This window comes from Trichosurus vulpecula, chromosome 1, assembly GCF_011100635.1.
Source record: "Trichosurus vulpecula isolate mTriVul1 chromosome 1, mTriVul1.pri, whole genome shotgun sequence".
NCBI classification, from domain to species: Eukaryota; Metazoa; Chordata; class Mammalia; order Diprotodontia; family Phalangeridae; genus Trichosurus; species Trichosurus vulpecula.
Window position 1 is genome coordinate 259,205 of NC_050573.1, and position 19,620 is coordinate 278,824.

The 19,620-nt window shown below is 44.5% G+C and overlaps 1 protein-coding gene across 1 annotated transcript; it reads left to right on the plus strand.

Moving 5' to 3' along the window:
• The first annotated feature begins 628 nt into the window (after positions 1–628).
• On the plus strand, positions 629–19,118 carry LOC118845031 (zinc finger protein OZF-like). The gene is made up of 6 exons (XM_036753060.1): positions 629–719; positions 4,457–4,560; positions 5,665–5,896; positions 7,665–7,791; positions 9,540–9,635; positions 15,333–19,118. Exons 3-6 carry the CDS (start codon positions 5,831–5,833, stop codon positions 16,577–16,579), a joined length of 1,536 nt encoding a protein of 511 aa, XP_036608955.1. The 5' UTR covers positions 629–719; positions 4,457–4,560; positions 5,665–5,830; the 3' UTR covers positions 16,580–19,118.
• Positions 19,119–19,620: the final 502 nt, after the last annotated feature.

Sequence of the window (19,620 nt, forward strand, 5' to 3'; positions counted from 1 at the left end):
GCTTCTCCCTGTCTGAGTCCCTTTGGTCAGCAGACCAGCCAGGGTCTGCATCAGGGCAGCCGCAGCCCCGCAGGAGCCCAGAGGCGAGGACGAGGCCGATCGCCCCCAACTTCTGGGGTCGGTCCTGGATCCTCGTGCTCTCCTGGGGGTGGAGAGAATCTGAATGTCTCCCCAGATACTCATACTGAAGTGGGGCAGCTCCGAAGCCCTCTACCGGCTGAGTAGGATTTGCACCTGAAAGGCCAAGCTTTGACTTAATCTGGACAGATCATTTCTAGGAAAAGGAACTTGAGGCCATCACTCCCCAGCGGCATCCGCCACTTCCCGTAAAGGAAGTAGTCCTATAAGAACCCACGAATCAGGAACCGAGGCCAATAGGAAGTCCCGCCCCTGGAGGGGGAGGGACTAGAGAGAGCGGGATTCTGGGAAACCGAGTCCGGCTGCGTAAGTCTGAGAAACTAATGAGCAGGCGCGTCCCGTATGCGCAAGGCCTCCTGGGAAATGGAATCCGGAAATGCCGCTAGCATAAACTTGCAGGAAGTGGAGGTTTAGGGGACCAATGGGCAGGCGTTGCTGTCTTGGAAGGGGGCAGGACATCCTGTAGGAGTCTGCTAGCTTCCTGGTACCCAGGAAGGGGCGGGGCAGATGCAGGGGTAAGAGGCTGCGGAGGAGCTTCCTGAGCTCGGTGCCTGAAGGGAGGGTGTCCTCCCGAAGGTCCGGTATGTCTGCGTCCCCTTTCCTGCAGTCACTTGGGGTGGGGGCGCCCACGTCGTTCCCGCAGGTCTGCACCCGGGAGGAGGCTCGGAACTTCCGTCACAGTCCCTTGGGCCCGGGAGCTCCGGCTGTCGCGTGGGGGGGGGGGGGGGGACGGGGACGGGGACGGGGACGGCGGGGCCCTAGTGCCGAGCTCCGGCCCGGGCCGCCCCTTCTGGGCCCTCGGACTGCCCCGGGGCCGGCACAAGGCCCCGAGGTGCGTGTTCTCTGGGTCCTGCAGACCGAACTTGTCCCAGGGGAAGCTGAGGTGGGGTACCGGGACATCGTCCCGTCCTTCCCGCCCGGAATCCCGCGTCGCCCCTGGGGTCCGCTCTCTTGACCAGTGTCCTGGAAGAGAGACAGTGACCGCCAGGAGTTCGGGGCGGCCCCGGTCCACAGGGGATCCTGCGGAGCCTGTGCAGGCTCGACCTAGCGTCGCTGCGAGCCTTCCGAGGGGCTGGAGGGAGAACCCGCCTCCGGGGCGAGGGGAAGCTTGGGGGGCCCCTCGAGGGGGAGGGGAAGCTTGGGGAACCCACTGAGGGGGATCTGCAGTGAATTCACAGACTTGAGTAATCTTCAGGTCAAGGTGGCAGAGGTTTGTTGTTTCTCGGATATAGCGGGCAGAGCCCCTGAGGGAACCTGCCACTTAACCGGAATGATGCTGAAGCTTCTCTAGGAGAAGCTGAGGATCATCGGGCAGTTGTGCTGATAAGGTGATGCGGTACAGCCTGGGTCACTGGCCTCATTCCCCACTGGAAACGGGGGAAGGGGCTTTTCAGGCTGTACTTTCAGTCTCTTCGGTCTGTAGCAGGACAGTGCGGTGAGCTGCCCTCTATAGCTTGGCCTCTGGATTGAATCAGTAGCCGATAATTCTGTGGTTACAAGACAGTTCCAGTTTCTCCATAGGCCAGCTTGTTCTTGTGATGTGGTGTAACATCAGCTAACTTGGGTGTCGTTGATTGAGTTTTACTAGGTGCTAAGCCCCAGGCCTAAAGCCCTGTCTATTAGGTGCTAAGCCTGTGGGGGTGTGAAGCCCTCAGGGTCCTAAGGGGAGGTGCTAACTCCAGAGCCCATAGTAAGAGCTTAAGTCCTGGTCACTCAGATGACGTTTGATGATGGCTAAAGAGTGCATAAAAAGAGAGCACAGAGCTGTTTGCTTAGGGCTCTTGGTGGTGTGCTGATGTGGAGACTCTGGGCAGCTGTAGTTAAGAGCCTTCCAGCTTGTAAACCTGGATGAGCGGACTTTGTTAAACCCTGGTAACTATGAATTGAGATTTGACTCAGACAAGGTCTGTCTGTTGATGTTTGTAATTTGTTTGTATTTCCTCTAAAGTTCAGGGTACTGGTTTTTCCCCTGAACTAAGTTAATGATATTTGTATGCTGAATTAAAGTTAAATTGTTAACTCCTTAATGTTGCTTTTCTTAGTAAAGCAGACCAAAAGAATCTGTGCTTGCAGCATTCTGTGTGTTGGTTGTTGTTGGTTTTACACAGCCACAGTAGCTGCTATCCAGATTGTTGAAACATGGGGAAAGGTCATTTACTCGGACCCACTCGTAAATACTGCTGGGCACAGTGTTCTAGGGCTGGGGAGAAACCTGTCAGGGATGGTGTTCTGAGGCTAGGGAGAAATCTGATCTTGGAATTGGGGTCCAAGCACAAGCAGCCAAGCACCCCATCAAGGGCATCTTCATTTCCAAGCCTGGCCCTCCCTGCTTGCTGCCTCCCACTGTAGGGTAAAGTATAATTTTCAGGCAGTCTGGTGCTAGTTTTATCCTGGCAGTCTGTTTTAACAACCCAGCTGGCAGCTTCTGTGGGGGCATAAGATCCCCCCCACAGCCGGCACCCAGGAGGCTGCCGGGACACTGGGAAAGCACAGTTTCTTTTTATCTGCTTAAACAAGGAAAGCAAAAAGGGGTTGACCAGCTTACTTTAATCCAGCATTCAGTTAGCATACAGACAACATTCATTTAGTTCAGGGGAAAAACACCAGCATTCAGTTAGCATTCAGTTAGTTCAGGGAAGCAAAAAGAGACAAGCATCAAGAGACAGACCAAATACAGATTCACTTACTTCAGGGGAAAAAGCCAGCACCCTGAGGTTCAGAACATTCATTTAGTTCAGGGGGAAAAGAACCAGCACCCAAACCTCAAAACCAAAATACAAACAAATTACAAATATCAACAGACAGACCCAATACCATTCATAGTTACCAACATCTGGGCTCAGCCCGAGGGCAAGGGCTGGCCCAGAGTCACACTCACTCGCCACTGCCCCTGAGCTAACCGGAAAAGGAAAGAGGGCTCTTCAAGCTGTCCTCTCCCCTCTTATAGAGTTTTTGACATCATCAAGCACCACCTGAATGACCAGGGCCGATTGGTTCTTGAGTTGGCCCCTTCCCCTAGGTTAACACCCAATAGGGCGTGGCTCTGGAGTCAACACCTCCCCTCAGCCAGCCCCATGACTCATCACACAGGAAGCTCTCTGCTTCCAGGCATGGTTTCTGGGCTTCCTGCCCCAGAAGAGAAGCCCCAGCACCCAGCAAGGCTCAATGAGGTAAGCTGAGTCATTCAAAGAAAACAAAGGCCATTCTGGTTACACAGTCTTTCTGCTCAAGAGAAGGGGGGAGGGGGAAGGGAAAGGGGTGGAGACATTGGAGAGGAAGAGTTCTCAGAGATGAGCAGCCTCGTGGATGGTGGCCCAGGTGGAGTTTGAGCTCTGGGTGGAGTTTGGAGAATTGGTAGGAGTTTAGGGCAGAGGAGGGGATCATTGCACTGGAGAAGGCATTTCATGTGATGAAGGGCAGGGTGGAGAAGCAGAGTCTCTGAGTCCTAGCCCTGGGTATGATTGGAGGTGATGGGATACTTGTGCTTGAACCCTAATTCTGATAGCCTCTGCTAGGGTGCCTGCACCAGAACTCCAATTCCAAAACACATGTAGTTCTCAAAATATATTCTCTCTCAGGCAGTCTTTCTCTAGCTAAAGGGCAGCATGCCCCAACTTATCTCCGCTTCTTCCTTAGTACACTGAGTCATAACCATATTTACTATTTACTGACCTTTCTAACATGTATCCCAGACAGTATTTGTCTAACAAGATACTACATGAGAAACAATATAGAGACTCCCCTTAGCCCGCATGGGTAGTGAACTCAGCAAGATTTCACAGTAAAAACCACACCCCTAGTAACTCCACTGTAGGCTATTTCCTAGAGAACTCTGAGTAATATGCCTGCACAGTAGATACTAAATGTGCATGTTCCTTTAAAAACCAACCATTCCTTAAGGACACCTTAACCACTCACTAATCACCCCAAACACCTAACTGACATGCTCCCCCTTTACCCCCCTAGAGGCTTCCATAAAAATTCCGCCTGTACCTCTTTATGGTAGCAGGTTCCCTAAGAACCCTTGTCCACTGTAAAGTGTAATAAATCTTTGCCTCCTTGACTTAAAGAATACTTGGGTCCATGAATTCATTCCAGGTGACCTGGGAACTGGTTTGGGATCCTTGCATCCCTGAGTTTCCTCTCTCCCTCAACGGAGGAAAAGGCCCAGCCTCCTGGGGGCCTCAAGGGCTAGACAGGGTGGTCCTCTTGGAATGGGAACACCCTCCCAGGGTGGGCTGCCCAGAACGGTTAAGTCTAAGAGCCAAGAATAATCTGCTTTCCCTAGACTTCAAATCTCTTTCCTTTCTTCCCCTAGATCTGAGATCTCTCTGCCTGCCTTAGGAGCCGAGATCTCTCTCCTTCCCTGGAGCTGAGATTGCTCTGCGTTCTGGAAGCCATCTCTGTGCATGCAGGTCCCAGGTACTTGTAAACCAAAACCCCACCATTTCCTGGTTGTGCTGGCTGCCCATGCAATTCAGTCTCATTCTCCTCTTCTGACCTTATATCCTCCAGGTCTGAGAGGAGCACACCTTCCTCCCAAGCTTGGATACTGAATGAGCTCCTGGCTCCTAAATCTTGTCCAGATTCCTAATCATTTCGAAAACTTCCTGACTCACCCTCCCCATATCTACCATTCGATAGCACTTTTCCAGACTTCAGACTTTGCCCATAGGATTCCAGGAATCCTTATTTCAGCCTTCCTATCAGGACCCAATCTCTAACCTCCTAGTTAGAAATTCCCTTGTCTTGCCTTCAGATCCAGCCCCTTTGGAGATCCAAGAATCCTACCTTCCTACCCAGGCTTGGACACAGTTACTGAAGCTCTCTCCTGGTCCCCCTTATCTGCACTCCTAGCCCTGGGGCTGGTTTCCTGTTCCCAGTTTCCCTTTAGGGATTCCAAGCCTAACCTCTACTGGAGGATCCTAACAGTTCTCCCCAGCTCCTAGTTAGACCTCTGGACACAGTCATCCTGCTTCCCCAGGCTCAGCCTCCCCCTGTAGCCCTTCTGTCTCTCCTGTGTTCCTGACCTCCCTCCATGAGCTACGTTATCTTGCCTCCCAGACCCCACCCCTGCTCCTCTTCCCCAAGCCTCCTGCTCCCCTGCCTCAGGCACCCCACCTGAGGGGGCTGAATTCCAGACTGGATTTTGCCTCCTAGCTTCAGGCTTCCCCTGATGTTCCCCAGTGGCTCCATTCAAGAGCTACCCCCTCCTCAACCTTCTTTAGCTTCCCTCCTAGATCCAAGAGTCAGTCAGTAGTGTAGATAATGTGTGAGTCAGGGAGAGGGGATGCAGGGAGGGCAGAGGACCATGTGGAGGGAGAGCTCTGACTGAGGAGCCATTGAGGCCCTGACTGGTCTTATCCCATCTGGGATCCCAAGCTCCCTTTGCCTCTTGGGTCTCTGTGGGAGAATGGGGAGGGAGGGGCAGAAAAGAAGGAGTAAGAGAGGGAGGAAGTAGTCTTCCTGTTGAGACCATCTTCATTTCCAAGCCTGACCCTCCCTGCTTCCTCCCTCCCTCTGTAGTGTGGAGTCTATCCCCCGAGGGCAGGGACTGAGCCTTTGTGACTCCTGTGGGGCCTCACCCTGTAAATCCCTGCAGACCTGCCTGCTGCCTAGGAGGAGAAGAGCAAGATCTGTCCCCCATTGGTATCCTTGTCCCTGCCCAACTCAGTCTGCAGAGGACCAAGGCATGGCCCCAGCAGGGAGCTTGGAGCCAGAGGGAATGGCCCCTGGGAACAGCAGCCCCCCTCCCCAGGTGAGTGCAGTCTGTTTCACAGACATCAGCCAATGAGGCCGTTGCCATAGACGTAGAGGATGGTCTATGAACCCGGCAAAAGTGAGGAATGATATTGGAAAAAGGGGGTGTGAAAAGAAGAACTCAGAGAGAGAAAGCAAGTACAGGTGGAGGCTGCGTTGAAAAAGAAACATGCACATGTGAAAGGATGTAGAAGTCTTCTGAACATGTAGAGAGGTGAGAAAATTGGGGAACAGGATCAGGGAGGGACTTTTCAGAAGGGTGTGGACTGGGATTTAGGAGGCTCAGGGAGAGGTGGGGGACTTTCGGAGACCTCGTGGGCTGAAATTGGGGGGAAGGAAATGGGGTGCTTTTGGGGGTTTGGGTAAATTGGGGGGCGGGAAGGTGGAGGAAGAAGATAAAGTAAAAGCAATAGGGTAAAAACAGAGGACAGAAAAGAAAAATCATGAATAAAAATGAGATGGAAAGAAATTCACAGACAGCAATTGTGACTTTGAATGTGATTGAGATGTTGACAGCAACTTGCTTAGTGGTGACAAAGACCTGGAAAGTGCAGGGATCCCCATCATTAGTGGAAAGGCTGAATGGGTTGTGGTGCGTGGTTGTGATGGAATGCTACTGTACTGTAAGAAAGGATGAGCTCAGTGGTCTTAGAATGGCCTGGAAAGACTTGCACAAAGTGACTAAGAGCAAAGTGAGCAGAACCAAGAGAACATCATATACAGTAACAGCAGTATTGTGTTCAGAAGGGTTTGAGGAAATGAGTCATTTTGACTATTATAAAGAAACAATTTAAAAATAAAGGACATGTAGCATAGCGCTATCTGCATCCAGAGAAAGAACTGACAAATAGTGGTATGTATGGAATAATTTTATATACATATATGTGTGTGTGTGCATATACAGGGTTGGGGGGGGGGAAGAAATTTCCATGGTAACTATTGTATATTTTGAGGAATACCAAGTTGTACATGGGATAGTTACAGTTTCCTGTGCAATCAGTTTTTTCATTGTTCTTTTACGGAAATGCTTGATTTGCTCCCTGAATTTTAAATAAAATGTGTTTTTTAAAAAGGTAAAACCCAGTTCCTAATCCTAAGGAGCTCACATTCTGGTGGAGATAACATGGAATCAATATGTACATATAAGATCTGTTTGTTATATAAAGTATTGTCGTACATTCATGTGCATGTGTGTGTGTAGACATATGTATGTACATATAATATCTAAATTTGTTCTGTGGCTTCCCCTTCCTCTGATCTACAAGTTCTCTGCTTTGGTCTCTCTGGCCTTTGAATTTAATTAAATCTTCCTATAACTCCATTCAGTATGAAAGAGAATAAAGTCTAGAGTTTACCACGGATATACACATAAGAGATCTAAAAATAATAAATAAAAAAGAAGATATGATTTATATCAGTTCTGATAAAGAAGATATTTCCCATCACCCTCTCTCATGCTCCCCCACACATCTACCTACTTCACAGATAGAACACCAGCTTTCTTCGTGATTCCACAGAGAGATGTATTTCAGAGGAAAATGTGTCAGCTTTACTCATAGTGATCATATAGAAAGTTTTTCTCAAAATTCAATTGGGCTCTTAATAACTGTGGTTTTAGGGGTTGATTTTGATTCTCATAAAAGGTGTGACCTTTGGGCAAATCCCTTCCTTGTGTTTCAGTTTTTTTCTATAAATTAATGACAGTTGGAGTATTAAAATTTGAAGTTTTCCTTCAGCTCTGCATTCTATGTCTTTTATTGATTTAGGGGTTGGTGACATTCAAGGATGTAGCTGTGGACTTCACCCAGGAGGAGTGGGGCCTCTTGGACCATGCTCAGAAGGAGTTGTACAAGGGGGTCATGATGGAGAATGCCTGGAACCTGCTCTCCCTGGGTAAGGATACTTCCTCTGGTAATGCTAAGTCTGCAGTCAAAGGAATATCTTCATGCCCCGGTGTGCAGGGTTTGGCACATTGATCAGTGCTGCCTGGAGTTTCCTATAGTCTGTGCACCGTATGACAGGAATCTAAGGGTTTTCCTGTTGTTCCTGAAACTGTCTCTTACCTCTTCTAGGCAGCTTCAAACTAGTGTGGAAGAATCTCAGACCTGGAACTAATGTCAGGGGTCATTTGGTCTAACCTCCACCGGGACATGAATTGTGTCTGCCAAGTCTCTGAAAGCTACTCAGATGGCTTTTCCTTACAAGCCTGTCCTCTCTGGGATGGGTCTAGTATGTGGAATATTCTTTCTAACCAGCATCAGTTTGTAGCTCCTAACTTGTAATTGTCTCTCATATAGAAAGTTTCTTCTTAATCTTCCTTTCTATTGCCCTCAAATTCTAGCAGAGATGGTAGGAAAGGAAGAAGCATTTGTTTTCACCTACTATTGGCCAGGTGCTTGGCCAAGTGCTTTCTTTACAATATTATGTCATTTTATCCTGATAATAACCTTCCAGGTTAGGTGATATCCTGTTTTGAAAATTGAGAAAACTGAGTTTAATGGAGTGTAAGTGATTTGTCCTTGGGCAGACAGCTACTAACTGAGGATGGATTTAAACTCTGGTATGCCTCACTCTAGGCCCAGGGCTCTCTCCACTGCACCATCAGCTGCCTCTAATTTCTAGAGAATGGAAAGTGTGCAATGGATCTGTCCTTCTATGAGGAAGGTGAACCAAGACTAAATTTTCTGATTCCAACCTGGTTCCCTAATCTTCTCCTTCACCTCTCCCCAAAGCTCAGAAAAGTAATACTATCAGACTATCCTTCAGGAGTCCTGGGAACCACCCTGGGGTCCTTGCTTACATGACCCAGGCATTGCTAGGAATAAAAGACTGGCCTAGAAATAGAATTTGGACCATTTAGGGTTTGTTGAATTTGCCAGGAGGAGGCTGTCACCTGAAGAGGCAAAGATGCCTCATATGAGCAGTACACAAGTTTTCTATAGATTGCAGGGAGTGAGGAAAAGCATATGGAGATGGTGTAAAATGTGGTTGGTCAAGGTTGCCATTTATGGGGCTTGAGGCTGGTCTTGCACAATAATCCTTTTTAGAATTTAATTTTAGGGGCAGCTAGGTGGCGTGGTGAGTAGAGCATGGGCCCTGGAGTCAGGAGGACCTGAGTTCAAATGCAGCCTCAGACACTTGACACGTGTACTAGCTGTGTGACCTTGGGCAAGTCACTTAACCCCAATTGCCCTGCCCCCCCAGAAAAAGAATTTAATTTTAATTTAATTAGTTTATTAATCATTATATTTATATAATTTGTATATTTTATTTTATTTGTTTTGTATTTTTACATACTTATTTTTATTAAATTTCCATAATTAATATAGGTATTAAATATATACAATTTAATTAAAATTCAGTTTTTTAATTAAGTGTTTCTACAACCATGGAACTTGACAGGATGGGGTACAGAGATTTGACTCTTTCTCAGAACAGGTTATACAACAGGATAATGTGGCACATCCTGTTCTGGGTTACTTGCATTACAAACACTAATTGGTGAGAACAGACTAATATGTGTGAACTTAATGGAGTGGATCTCAAAATAGAGCATCTCTGGGTCTGAACACCTTTCCCTAAAGAGAACTAAATGACAAGTTTCTCTCCATGCTCCTCCCTATCTGACTCCCCATGCACAGGGCTGCCAGTTCCCAGAGAAAACGTGATCTCTTATCTGAAGCAAAGGGAAGCCCCAAGGATGTTGGAGCAAGAAGGCCTGGGGAGCTGCTGTCCAGGTGAGTGAGGTGAAAGGAGGTATAGGAGAACTGGGATTACAAGAGGCTGCTTTGTGTTGCAGTGAGGGAAGTGCTAGATTTGAGGGCAGGAAGGCCTGCCTTGGAATTCTTTTTCAGATATTTCTCAGCAGTGGTTTCATGGGATGGTCACTGAATCACAGAACCTCAGTTTCTCCACCTGTAATGAGAGGGATTTGGACTCCATTACTTTTCAGCTCCCTTCCAGGGATCAATCTATGATCCCAAAAGAATTCATTATTTAGGATTTGGGGGTATGAAAGTACAAAAAGGGGTTAGTGTATCCTATGTGAGCTCTTTCCTAGACATCCTTCAAGTCTACAAATACCTAAGGGCCCGCTCTGTTGCAGACCCTATTCAAAGCACTGCACTGTTGCAACAATTAGGCTAGCAGCTGCTGTGGGGGTGAAAGACCAACACAAGCCCAATGACAAGAATGCTGCCAGCACAGGTTCTTTTGATCTGCTTTACTAAAGAAAGCAACGTTAAGGGGTTGACAGTCTTACTTTAGTGCGACATATACATATAAACTCACTTAGTTCATGAGGAAAAGCCAGTAACCTGAACTTCAGAGCAAATACAAACAAGTTACAAATATACGCAACACAAACAGACCAGATCACAATTCATAGTTACCAAGAAACAATCAATATCTGGGTTGACTAGCCAGGTGGCTCTTAGAGCAGCTGCCCAGAGTCTCCACATCAACACTCCTCCAGGATTGAGAGCCTCAAGCAAACAGCTCTGTTCTCTCTTTTTATCCAGTCTTTAGACATCATCAAATGTCATCTGAGTGACCAGCACTTAGGCTCCTACTATTTGCTGTGGTCTTAGGAACTCCCCTTAGGACCCTGTGGGCTTCATACCCACATGGGCTTAGCACCTAGTAATTAGGGGTTTGGGCTTGAGGCCTTGCACCTAGTAAGGCTCAAAGACACTTAATAAATTTAGCATTCTAAAACAGTAAAAAAGTCCCAACTTAATTAATGTTACATGGACAAATAAATCAATGCAAGGGATGTCCCCTGTTTCCATGGAAATCACAGTCTAGTGGGGCAGACTACATGCCAACAAGTATGTAGAAACCTAGTACGGACAGGGTGAATTGGAGGTAGTCAAGAAGGGGAAGGCCCCAAATTTAAGAACTGCCAAAAGCTTACTGTGGGCGGTGGCCTTGAGCTAGAGCTTCAGGGAAGCCAGGGAGAACATTTTGGGCAACAGGGATGGCAAGAAAAACCCAGTGAGTCCAGAGCTGAAAGGTCCTGTCCCCAGAACAGAAAGGAGGCCCAAATGAATGGATTATGATATGGATTATATGGATTATATTATATGGGAGAAGGGGAGGTGACAGGTGAAAGAAGACTGGAAGAGTAGGTGAGGAAGAGGTAATGAAGTGCTTTCACCATCCTAGAGAGGGATGCAGGGGAGCCACTACAGGCTGTTAGTACATGGTGACATGGTGAGGTGAGAGCTGAAGGAAGATGAACTTGATGACTAGATGGAGGATTGACTGGACTGAAGGAAGAATTGAGGCAACTGGACCAACCAGCAGGCTCTAACCCTGTGTCAGGTATGGGGTGACAGGGGTCTGAACCAAGAACGTGACGATATTGAGATATAAAGGGGCCTATGGAATGATGCCACAAAGGTAGAATCGAGAGGACTCTACAAGAGACTGCACATGGGCGTCAGGAGTGTGAGTGTGTGAGCTGATGTGGAGGGCATTTCATTTCTGAGCCTGGACTGTTGGGAGGATGCCTTGGATAGCGTTAGGAATGGAAGAAGATGGGAAGGTTGGAGGAAAGACAATGAGTTTCCTTTTGAATATGCTAGAAGTAGGACCAGGAGAGAGTAATGTCATTAAAATCTAGAGAGGAGAGTATCAAGAAAAGGGGAGATTGACAGTGTTGAAGCCTGCAGAGAAGTCAAGAAGGATTAGGATTAAGAAATGGCCATTAAATTTTAGCGATTTTGAGATTGTTAGTAATTTTCAAAAGATGTATTTCACTTGAACAATAAACTTGGGAGGTAGCGTGCAGACAGTTTTTTTTCTTTTGATTCTTCTAAATACTCAAATTAACTATAAAGACAAAAGAAAGATTCTGTCCACATAGAAAGAACTGATAAATGGAAATATGTCTAGAATAATTTTCATAGATATACCTCTTTGTGTCTAATTGTGGCCATGTTTTAGACAGTGTTGTGGGTAAAAAAGAAAAAGAAAAGAAAGGAAAGAAAGGTTTCAAAGAAAGCCTGGGAAAGGAGTTGGAGACGCCAAATGGAATGGCTCTCTCTAGTTGTTTAGCCATAAAATGGAGGAAAGATATTGGACGATATCTCATGGGCACGCATGGGTCAAGTGAGAGTATTTTAAGGATTTTAGAGAAGTCACTTTTCTTTTTGTAATAGGAAGAAGGTCACTAGTGTGGGATAGGATGAAAATTAGTGAAAAAAGGAGATCCTAGAGGAGGAATATATGGAAGTAGATGAGGGGGTAGAGTGAGATCATTTCCATGTGCATGTAGATTTTCTTTAGCAAGCAGAAAATCATTCCATGTGATATTGGGGTCAAAAAGGAGAAGACATCCGATTTATGTGAGAGGAGGAGGATGAGAAAGCCCTTGATAAATGTCTAGTTTTTTCCAGTGGTTGGGAGTGGGGTGGAAGCAAGCTTTGATGGAGGGTTGGGACTGAGTGAAAAGATTTGGAAGAGCTCCTGTGGTGAGTGGCGCAGGGAGTCAGTCAGGGAGATGGCAAAGGTTTGCCTTGCCCCAGTGAGGGCCCAGCCAAGATTATGTAGCCTAAATTGGTAGTGGATCTGGCAGCCTGGTTTCGTGATTTTCTCCCTGTACATTTAGCAGCACCTGAGGAGGAGAGATGGCTGCTGCCTTATTCAGGAGTCTTCCAAGGCTAAACAATTGCATAAATCATCAGCCCAAGTCCCTTTCTTAATCTCTATGGCTAATCTCTGTCCCCATTCTTGGAGAATCATTGGCCAGGTACATGTAGGTGACCATCACATCAGTTGAGGGAGCTGGGAGTTAGAGACCCAGAGGTGTCTTATAGCAGGAGATCCAGACCCTTCAGGAGCCTAGAAAGAAGCCTCTGTGATCGTCAATGTTAGTTCTAGTCTGGTTCCATCAGGGTTACAACCTAAGATAGCTGCTTAGAGGGGATTGGGTACAAGAAAGGGACAGACACTGGGCTGAGGCCTGAACATGCATTCAGCGACTAGGGGAGAGACCAGAATGGAGGGAGAAGAGGTGGAGGCTGGGATCTGCTATCAGCCCTGCACCCAGCCAGGTAATCAATAAACCTTCTGTTTTAGGCACTGTGCTAAGCCTTGAGTATCCAACAGAAGGCAAAAGACAGTGTCTGCTGTCACAGAGCTCACAGTCTAGTTTACAAACAAACGCTGATACAGGGAAAAGAGTGTTTTGGAATGGGAATACGTTTAATTCAACAAGGAAATAAGGGAATTAAAGGATTGGGGTTAATAATGGTTTAAAAAGGAGAGCAGAACTGGGGAGGAAACAATCAAAATCAAAGGAAAGTAATAGATAGCATTTATACAGTAGCTACTATATGTCATGCACTGTACAAATATTGTCTCATTTTATCCTCAGCATAACCCTAGCAATTAGGTGCTATAATTATGCCCACTTTACAGATTAAAAAAAAACAGCTGAGGCAAACAGAGATCTCATGACTTCCCTAGTGTCACTGAACTAGAAAGTTCCTGAGATGGGATTGGAACTCAGGAATTCTGATTCAAGGCCCACTGCACCACCAGCTGTATTCTGATTTTGTCATGGAGTATGTTGCAAATGCTCACTCATGAATGAGGTAGAAAATGGAAGGTGAATTTGAGAAGTCTCTAGGTGATGGAAATTCATTTTTTAACTCTCCAAGCAATCATGATAAATTGCTATTTACTATTTTAAAATTTTCTTTTTCTATAGTCTCTTGGCAAGTACTGCATTAAATGATAAATGTGCTTGAAGGTCAGTTGCAAGTATTGCTTTATTGTTTGTTTTTTTAAATTAGTGTTTAGATACAAAACAACCTTAGGAAGGATAGAATTTCTTCAGAAGACTTTGTTATTTTTACCCCTGGTAAAGTGGCCATACTTTTCCTGAAATTCTACTGAATGATTAACCCATATTGCCAGCCAATAACTTTGAGAAGCTGCCAGATAGAGCAGAGGTGAAATTCAGCGTTTCAATGAGTAGCATTGTAAGGTCTGTTTTTGTAGCAAGGTGGTGGTGGCCTATGATGTTTTCATGATGGACTCCACTCTGCACGCCTGGTGAGGATGGTTTTCCATAGCTTGCTCTCACTGTTGGAAAAATGCAAACTGAAGTAAGATCTTGATCTGGTGATTTCTGGTTTGATCACACATGATTACAAGGTAGTCCCAGAACGAGAGGATGACTCCAGTGCAGTGAGAGAGCGAGGGTCTTTATATGCCTGTGACCATTTGCACATGAATGTCCAGCCTTCCTCAAAGTTTGGAAATAATATGATGTCAAGTTGAGAAACTGAAAGAATACGTTGCTCTTGGTCAGAAACAGTCAGAACTTGAGGTACTCACTGTGTGATCCCCAAAAGCAGCACTTTCCTGATCACGGTAGTTTGGAATCACTGCAAAAAGACAGCTGTTAAGGTTGAAAAGTACATATCTCTTATCCCAGAAGATAAATATCTTTGTAACCAAATTGGATGATTATTTATGTTTAAGATGCCACTGACAAATTTTTATCTCAGATCCGTTGGACAATGGTCTCGATTCTTCAAGGGGTCTGTGAACCTTTAAATGGGAAAGGGTGCAAGAAGACCAGTAGTGAAGCTTGTGGTCCACTGCTTTACCAATGGATAATAGACTGCAGTTCCTGTTGCAGACACGGGCAATGCCATGCATTTTTTTAAATTGTGTTTTATAAAAGGCTTTTACTTGTATTTTAGTGAACAGAGACATTTAAAGATAATATTTAAAAAGAAATAAGTAATGGCTCTCTCAAAAAATGAATGGTTCAGAACACAATCACTTATGCCTCAGTTAAATACAAAAAAAAAGTGTTGGTATTCTACATGTGACCTGAAATAATGCAACAGAAAACCTAAGATTGAAATTGATCCCCAGTGAAATTACATTATGCTTACAGGTAGGCTAGATCATGAAATAATTTGAGTATTTAGTATATGTGCACCAAATGGCATTGTAGCTATGAAGAAAGGATTGAAGGTGGAGATAATTTGTCTAGTACTCTGGACAGACCAGGCCCATTCACAGGGTTTGGATTGTAGTCTCAGCTGCTGGGATTTGGGTCAAGTTACTCTGCATTCTAAGCTCATGGTCTGAGTTATGAATGAAAGGAGACTGATGGCCCTACCTGTATCACAGGTTTGTTGTGAGGATTCAATGTAAATTCTTGCATGAAGTTCTTTGGAAATTAAATGATCTTTGGAATGTAAGCTAAGTGCATTTTACAGTGATTGTTTCTGCCCTTTTAAGATGTTTTTGTTTGCCTGGGGAGATAGAAAGTAACTGAGTTTTTCTTCTGCCTGTGGAGCAAAGGGGATATAAATGTGTGTGTGTGTGTGTGTGTGTGTGTGCGTGTGTGTGTGTAGGTGTAGTGTCTATATTTGTTTTATTGTTGGCTTTTTTTTTTTTGTCAGAAGGAGAGATCAGCCTGGAAATGAAGGAAATAACTGAAGAGCTAAGCCTTTCTGTGGAAGAAACTCACAAGCAAAGATTCATGAGTTCCCCGGACTTCAGTTGGAAGGAATTGTGTACAACACCTGAGGGTATCCACATTGCAGAGAAATATTACGACTGTAAACAATGTGGAAAGAGTTTTACAAAGAGGAAGTATCTTATTGCACATCAGAGAATCCACACTGCAGAGAAACCTTATAAATGTTGTCAATGTGGAAAGACTTTTAAATGGAAGGATGGTCTTCATCAACATCAGAGGATCCACACTGGAGAGAAACCTTATAAATGCAATCAGTGTGGAAAGGCTTTTACATGGAAGCTCAGTCTTGTTAAACATGAGAGTATCCACACTGGAGAGAAACCTTATGAGTGTCATGAATGTGGAAAGGCTTTTATACAGAGGGCTTATCTTACTATACATCAAAGAGGACACACTGGAGAGAAACCTTACAAATGTAATCAATGTGAAAAGGCTTTTAGAGAGAAGAAATCTCTTATTGCACATCAGAGAATCCACACTGGAGAGAAACTGTATGTATGTAATCAGTGTGGAAAGACTTATATACAGAAGGACAGTCTTGTTGAACATCAGAGAATCCACACAGGAGAGAAACCTTATGCATGTAATCAATGTGGAAAGACTTTCAGATGTAGGAGGAGTATTGGTGAACATCACAGAACCCACAATGAAGAGAAACCATATGAGTGTCATCAATGTGGAAAGACTTTTAGGGAAAGAAGAGGTCTTGCTCTGCATCAGACATTCCACACTGGAGAGAAACCTTATGAATGCAGTCAATGTGGAAAAGCTTTTACACGGAGAGATGGTTTTATTGTTCATCAGAGAATCCACACTGGAGAGAAACCTTATGAATGTAATCTATGTGGAAAGGCTTTTAAATGGTGTGCCAGTCTTATTCTACATCAGAGAATCCACACTGGAGAGAAACTTTATGAATGTACCCAATGCAGAAAGGCTTTTACACAGAGAGCCCATCTTACCAAACATCAGAGAATCCACACTGGCGAGAAACCTTATGAATGTACTGAATGTGGAAAGGCTTTTACACAGAAGTCCTCTCTTACTGTACATCAGAGAATCCACACTGGAGAGAAACCATATGAATGTACCCAGTGTAAGAAGGCTTTTACACAGAGGAACAGCCTCACCCAACATCAGAGAGTACACACTGGAGAGAAACCTTAAGAATGTAATCATTCTGGTAAAGCGTTCTGGCTAAAGTCAGTCCTGGTTTCCCATCAGAGAGTTCATGGGAGATAGAGGAATCTTCTAACCAACCTCAATGAGGAAAGGCATTGAAATGGAGTACAGAGTTTCTTAGCAGAAAATTCACTCTGGGTACAAGCTGTCTATGGAATCAATTGTGGGAAGGTTTTCAGCCAGAGGTCATCGCTTTATCCTCTCATCAGAGGATTTATAATTGAAAAGAAACCTTATGACTGTACTCAAAGCGGACATGCCTTTCTCCCAAACATGGAGGTCACTGGTGAAGGTTAAATTTTGTGTCTGACTATGACAGAAAGGTGAGATAAGGAAAATAATTCATGCCGACCCTCCAGGTGGCAAAAACAAAAAGGAGGCAGTAGGCTGATAAACTGCAGAACTATGTCAGAGAATCCATCTGGATGTTCTCAGAATTAGAATGTCTTCAGAATAAAGAAAAGCCCTCATGTCAACATTATGTCAACTGGGAAACAATCTTTGGTGAAGGGAAGGATTCAAATTTGTTTAATCAGGGGTGTGAAAATTAGGACACTTTAGGGAATTTTGTGTTCTCCTACAGGCTGCCTACATGCATGTAATCAGCCTATATTGAGGCCACTGCATGTAACAGTCAAGAAACTTCTCATTAAATTGAAATTGTTTCTGCCTCCTGATTTGGTGACCCAACAATCATGATGATGAGGCAGGGATTCCCCTGATGGACTTGAGGCAGAACAGATCCATTGTATGAACAAAGCAGATGTTCCTAGACAAGCAAGAGGCCTTGCAATTTCTATCTACAAAGCTTCCCATGATTGCTCCTTCTCTGCCAACCTGGAAATGAAATCTAAAGGAACTCAGTTCCATATTAGAGACATCTGGACTGCTTGTCACATGCTCTATAGAAGTCAGTGAAGGGCTCAGGTCCTGATGATAGCATCCTCTCGGAGTGATGCTTTCCAGTGCAGAGACCAACAGACTGGACATGAGGGAGCAATTCAAGAGGCATTATGAGAAGTCTCTATATTCTCATCAAGGCAAGTCAGAAGACTCTTGGCTTTGCCAGAAAAGGCAAGTACTGATATGAAGAAAGGTTTCTGATGAAATTCATTTGGATGCTAATGAGGACCCAGGGCCACTTCTTCCCTTGTCACTAAATTTATCAGAGAATCTTGAATTGGAAAGTCCTTCAAAAGCCATCTAGGTCAGACTCATACCTGCATAGGCATCACTTTGAAAAAATTTCTGCTCGAAGACCAGCTAAGAAGGCAGCCCATTGTTAGGGCACTGTTCATCACATAAAGCTGAAATCTGCCTTTTGTGGGTTACAATCATTGGTTCTAGGTCTTCCCTCTGGGGTCAAGAGAACAAGTGGAATTCATCGTAGACATGATAGCATTTCAGGTATTTGAAGAGCATTTCATGTTGCCCACCAAGTTTTCTTCTGGATAAATTGACTCAGTCCTTTCAACTCATTTGGCATGGTCTTTAATCCATCATATTCATAGTCCTTCTTTGGATGTATTCCAACTAGTGAATGCATCTTGTTGATTATCTCCAGTTTATCATAAATAATAAAAATCAGTATGTTTGTCCATATTTATTTGTCTCGAGATAGCTGCCAAAAGTACAACCAAACAAGTATAAATTACTTTGTAGAATGTTATAATTGTATAATTTGTTTTTGCTAACAATGGTGGAACCACAACCTTGGCCTCCTAAAATCTCTCAGTTGTGTTTATGTTTATGGATTAGTTAGAAATGGGGGGATATCATGACCTTCTTGACCTATGTTGTACCACTAGACTGATAACTCTGGAGGAGTGAGGTTGATGACTTTTCACAGCTCTGCCTCACTTAAATCCAACCCACTCGCAAACAAAGACCAACAACAACAATCTGTGGTTAAAGCAGCACATGAGTTCAAAAGTTCGGTGTTCCTCTCTCAGTTAAATGCAGAAGTTCAGTTTTCCTATCAGTCACTTTTAATTGAAAAATTCTGAACTAAGTTTATAATTCCAGTGCTCTCTTAAAACAAGTTACCTCAAAAGGAATTATCTCAGCACCAGCTGCAAATCATTTCATATCAAGGAAACTTGTTATTTTCTATACTTTAAGCATTCTGATTCCATTCCAGGCCATCTGTTGGAATCCCTGCCAGCCAGGATGATGCCATTCCTGGAAATACTGTCTCTAGGTGTTTTTGTAGAGTTAGAGGAAATTTTTTATCTATCATTGGTTATTTCTGAAAGATCCAGGTGGACAGTATAAGCATTTTCAAGATGAAAAGAGGGGCTGTTCCCAGGCCACATTTCAGACTTTCAACCAAGTAATCACATTGTCCCTGCCTCCATAATGCTGTCAGTCCTTTAACCTTTTATATTGTTTTTCCCACCTACCAACTTCATTTCTTTGTTCTATTTTTTTCTTAAATATGTATTTTTTTACTGAAAAAAGTCATTTATAAATTAAGATTCAAAAAATGGACGGACACAGGAGTAAATAAGACAATGGCAAAGAACTACTTTTGTGAAAAGTGTGTGGTCTGGTTTTTTTTATTCTTTAAATATCTTTAAATTTCAGTGTAAAAATGTATCCATGGCACCTCTTAAAAAGGTAAAGTCAAGTTCAAAAAACCTAGTGAAGGACAAAATTGCCTCTCCTCCTCCAGGACTTTGAGCTCCATTGGGAAGCCATTGGCCCTCTTCATGTTAACAAATAAATTTCTGGTACTCAGAGCTTTGTATCTCAGTTGACTTGATTTTCCTTGTGGAAATTAATTCTTGTGGTCTAGAGGCCACCAATACAATCTGTCTTGAAGAAAGGCTTTAGCTTGTAGAATCTATCTGTTTTGCAGAAAATAACAGCAAGACGAGACCTGGGTTCAAGGTAAATTTAAGTGTGGATTTATTGGCCAAGCGTGCGACTACCTGGAGTATACACTCAAATCAGGGGGCCCTGAACTGGGGCACTTACATGCTTGTAAAGGCAAAAACCACAATGACACAATTAGGGAGGATCAC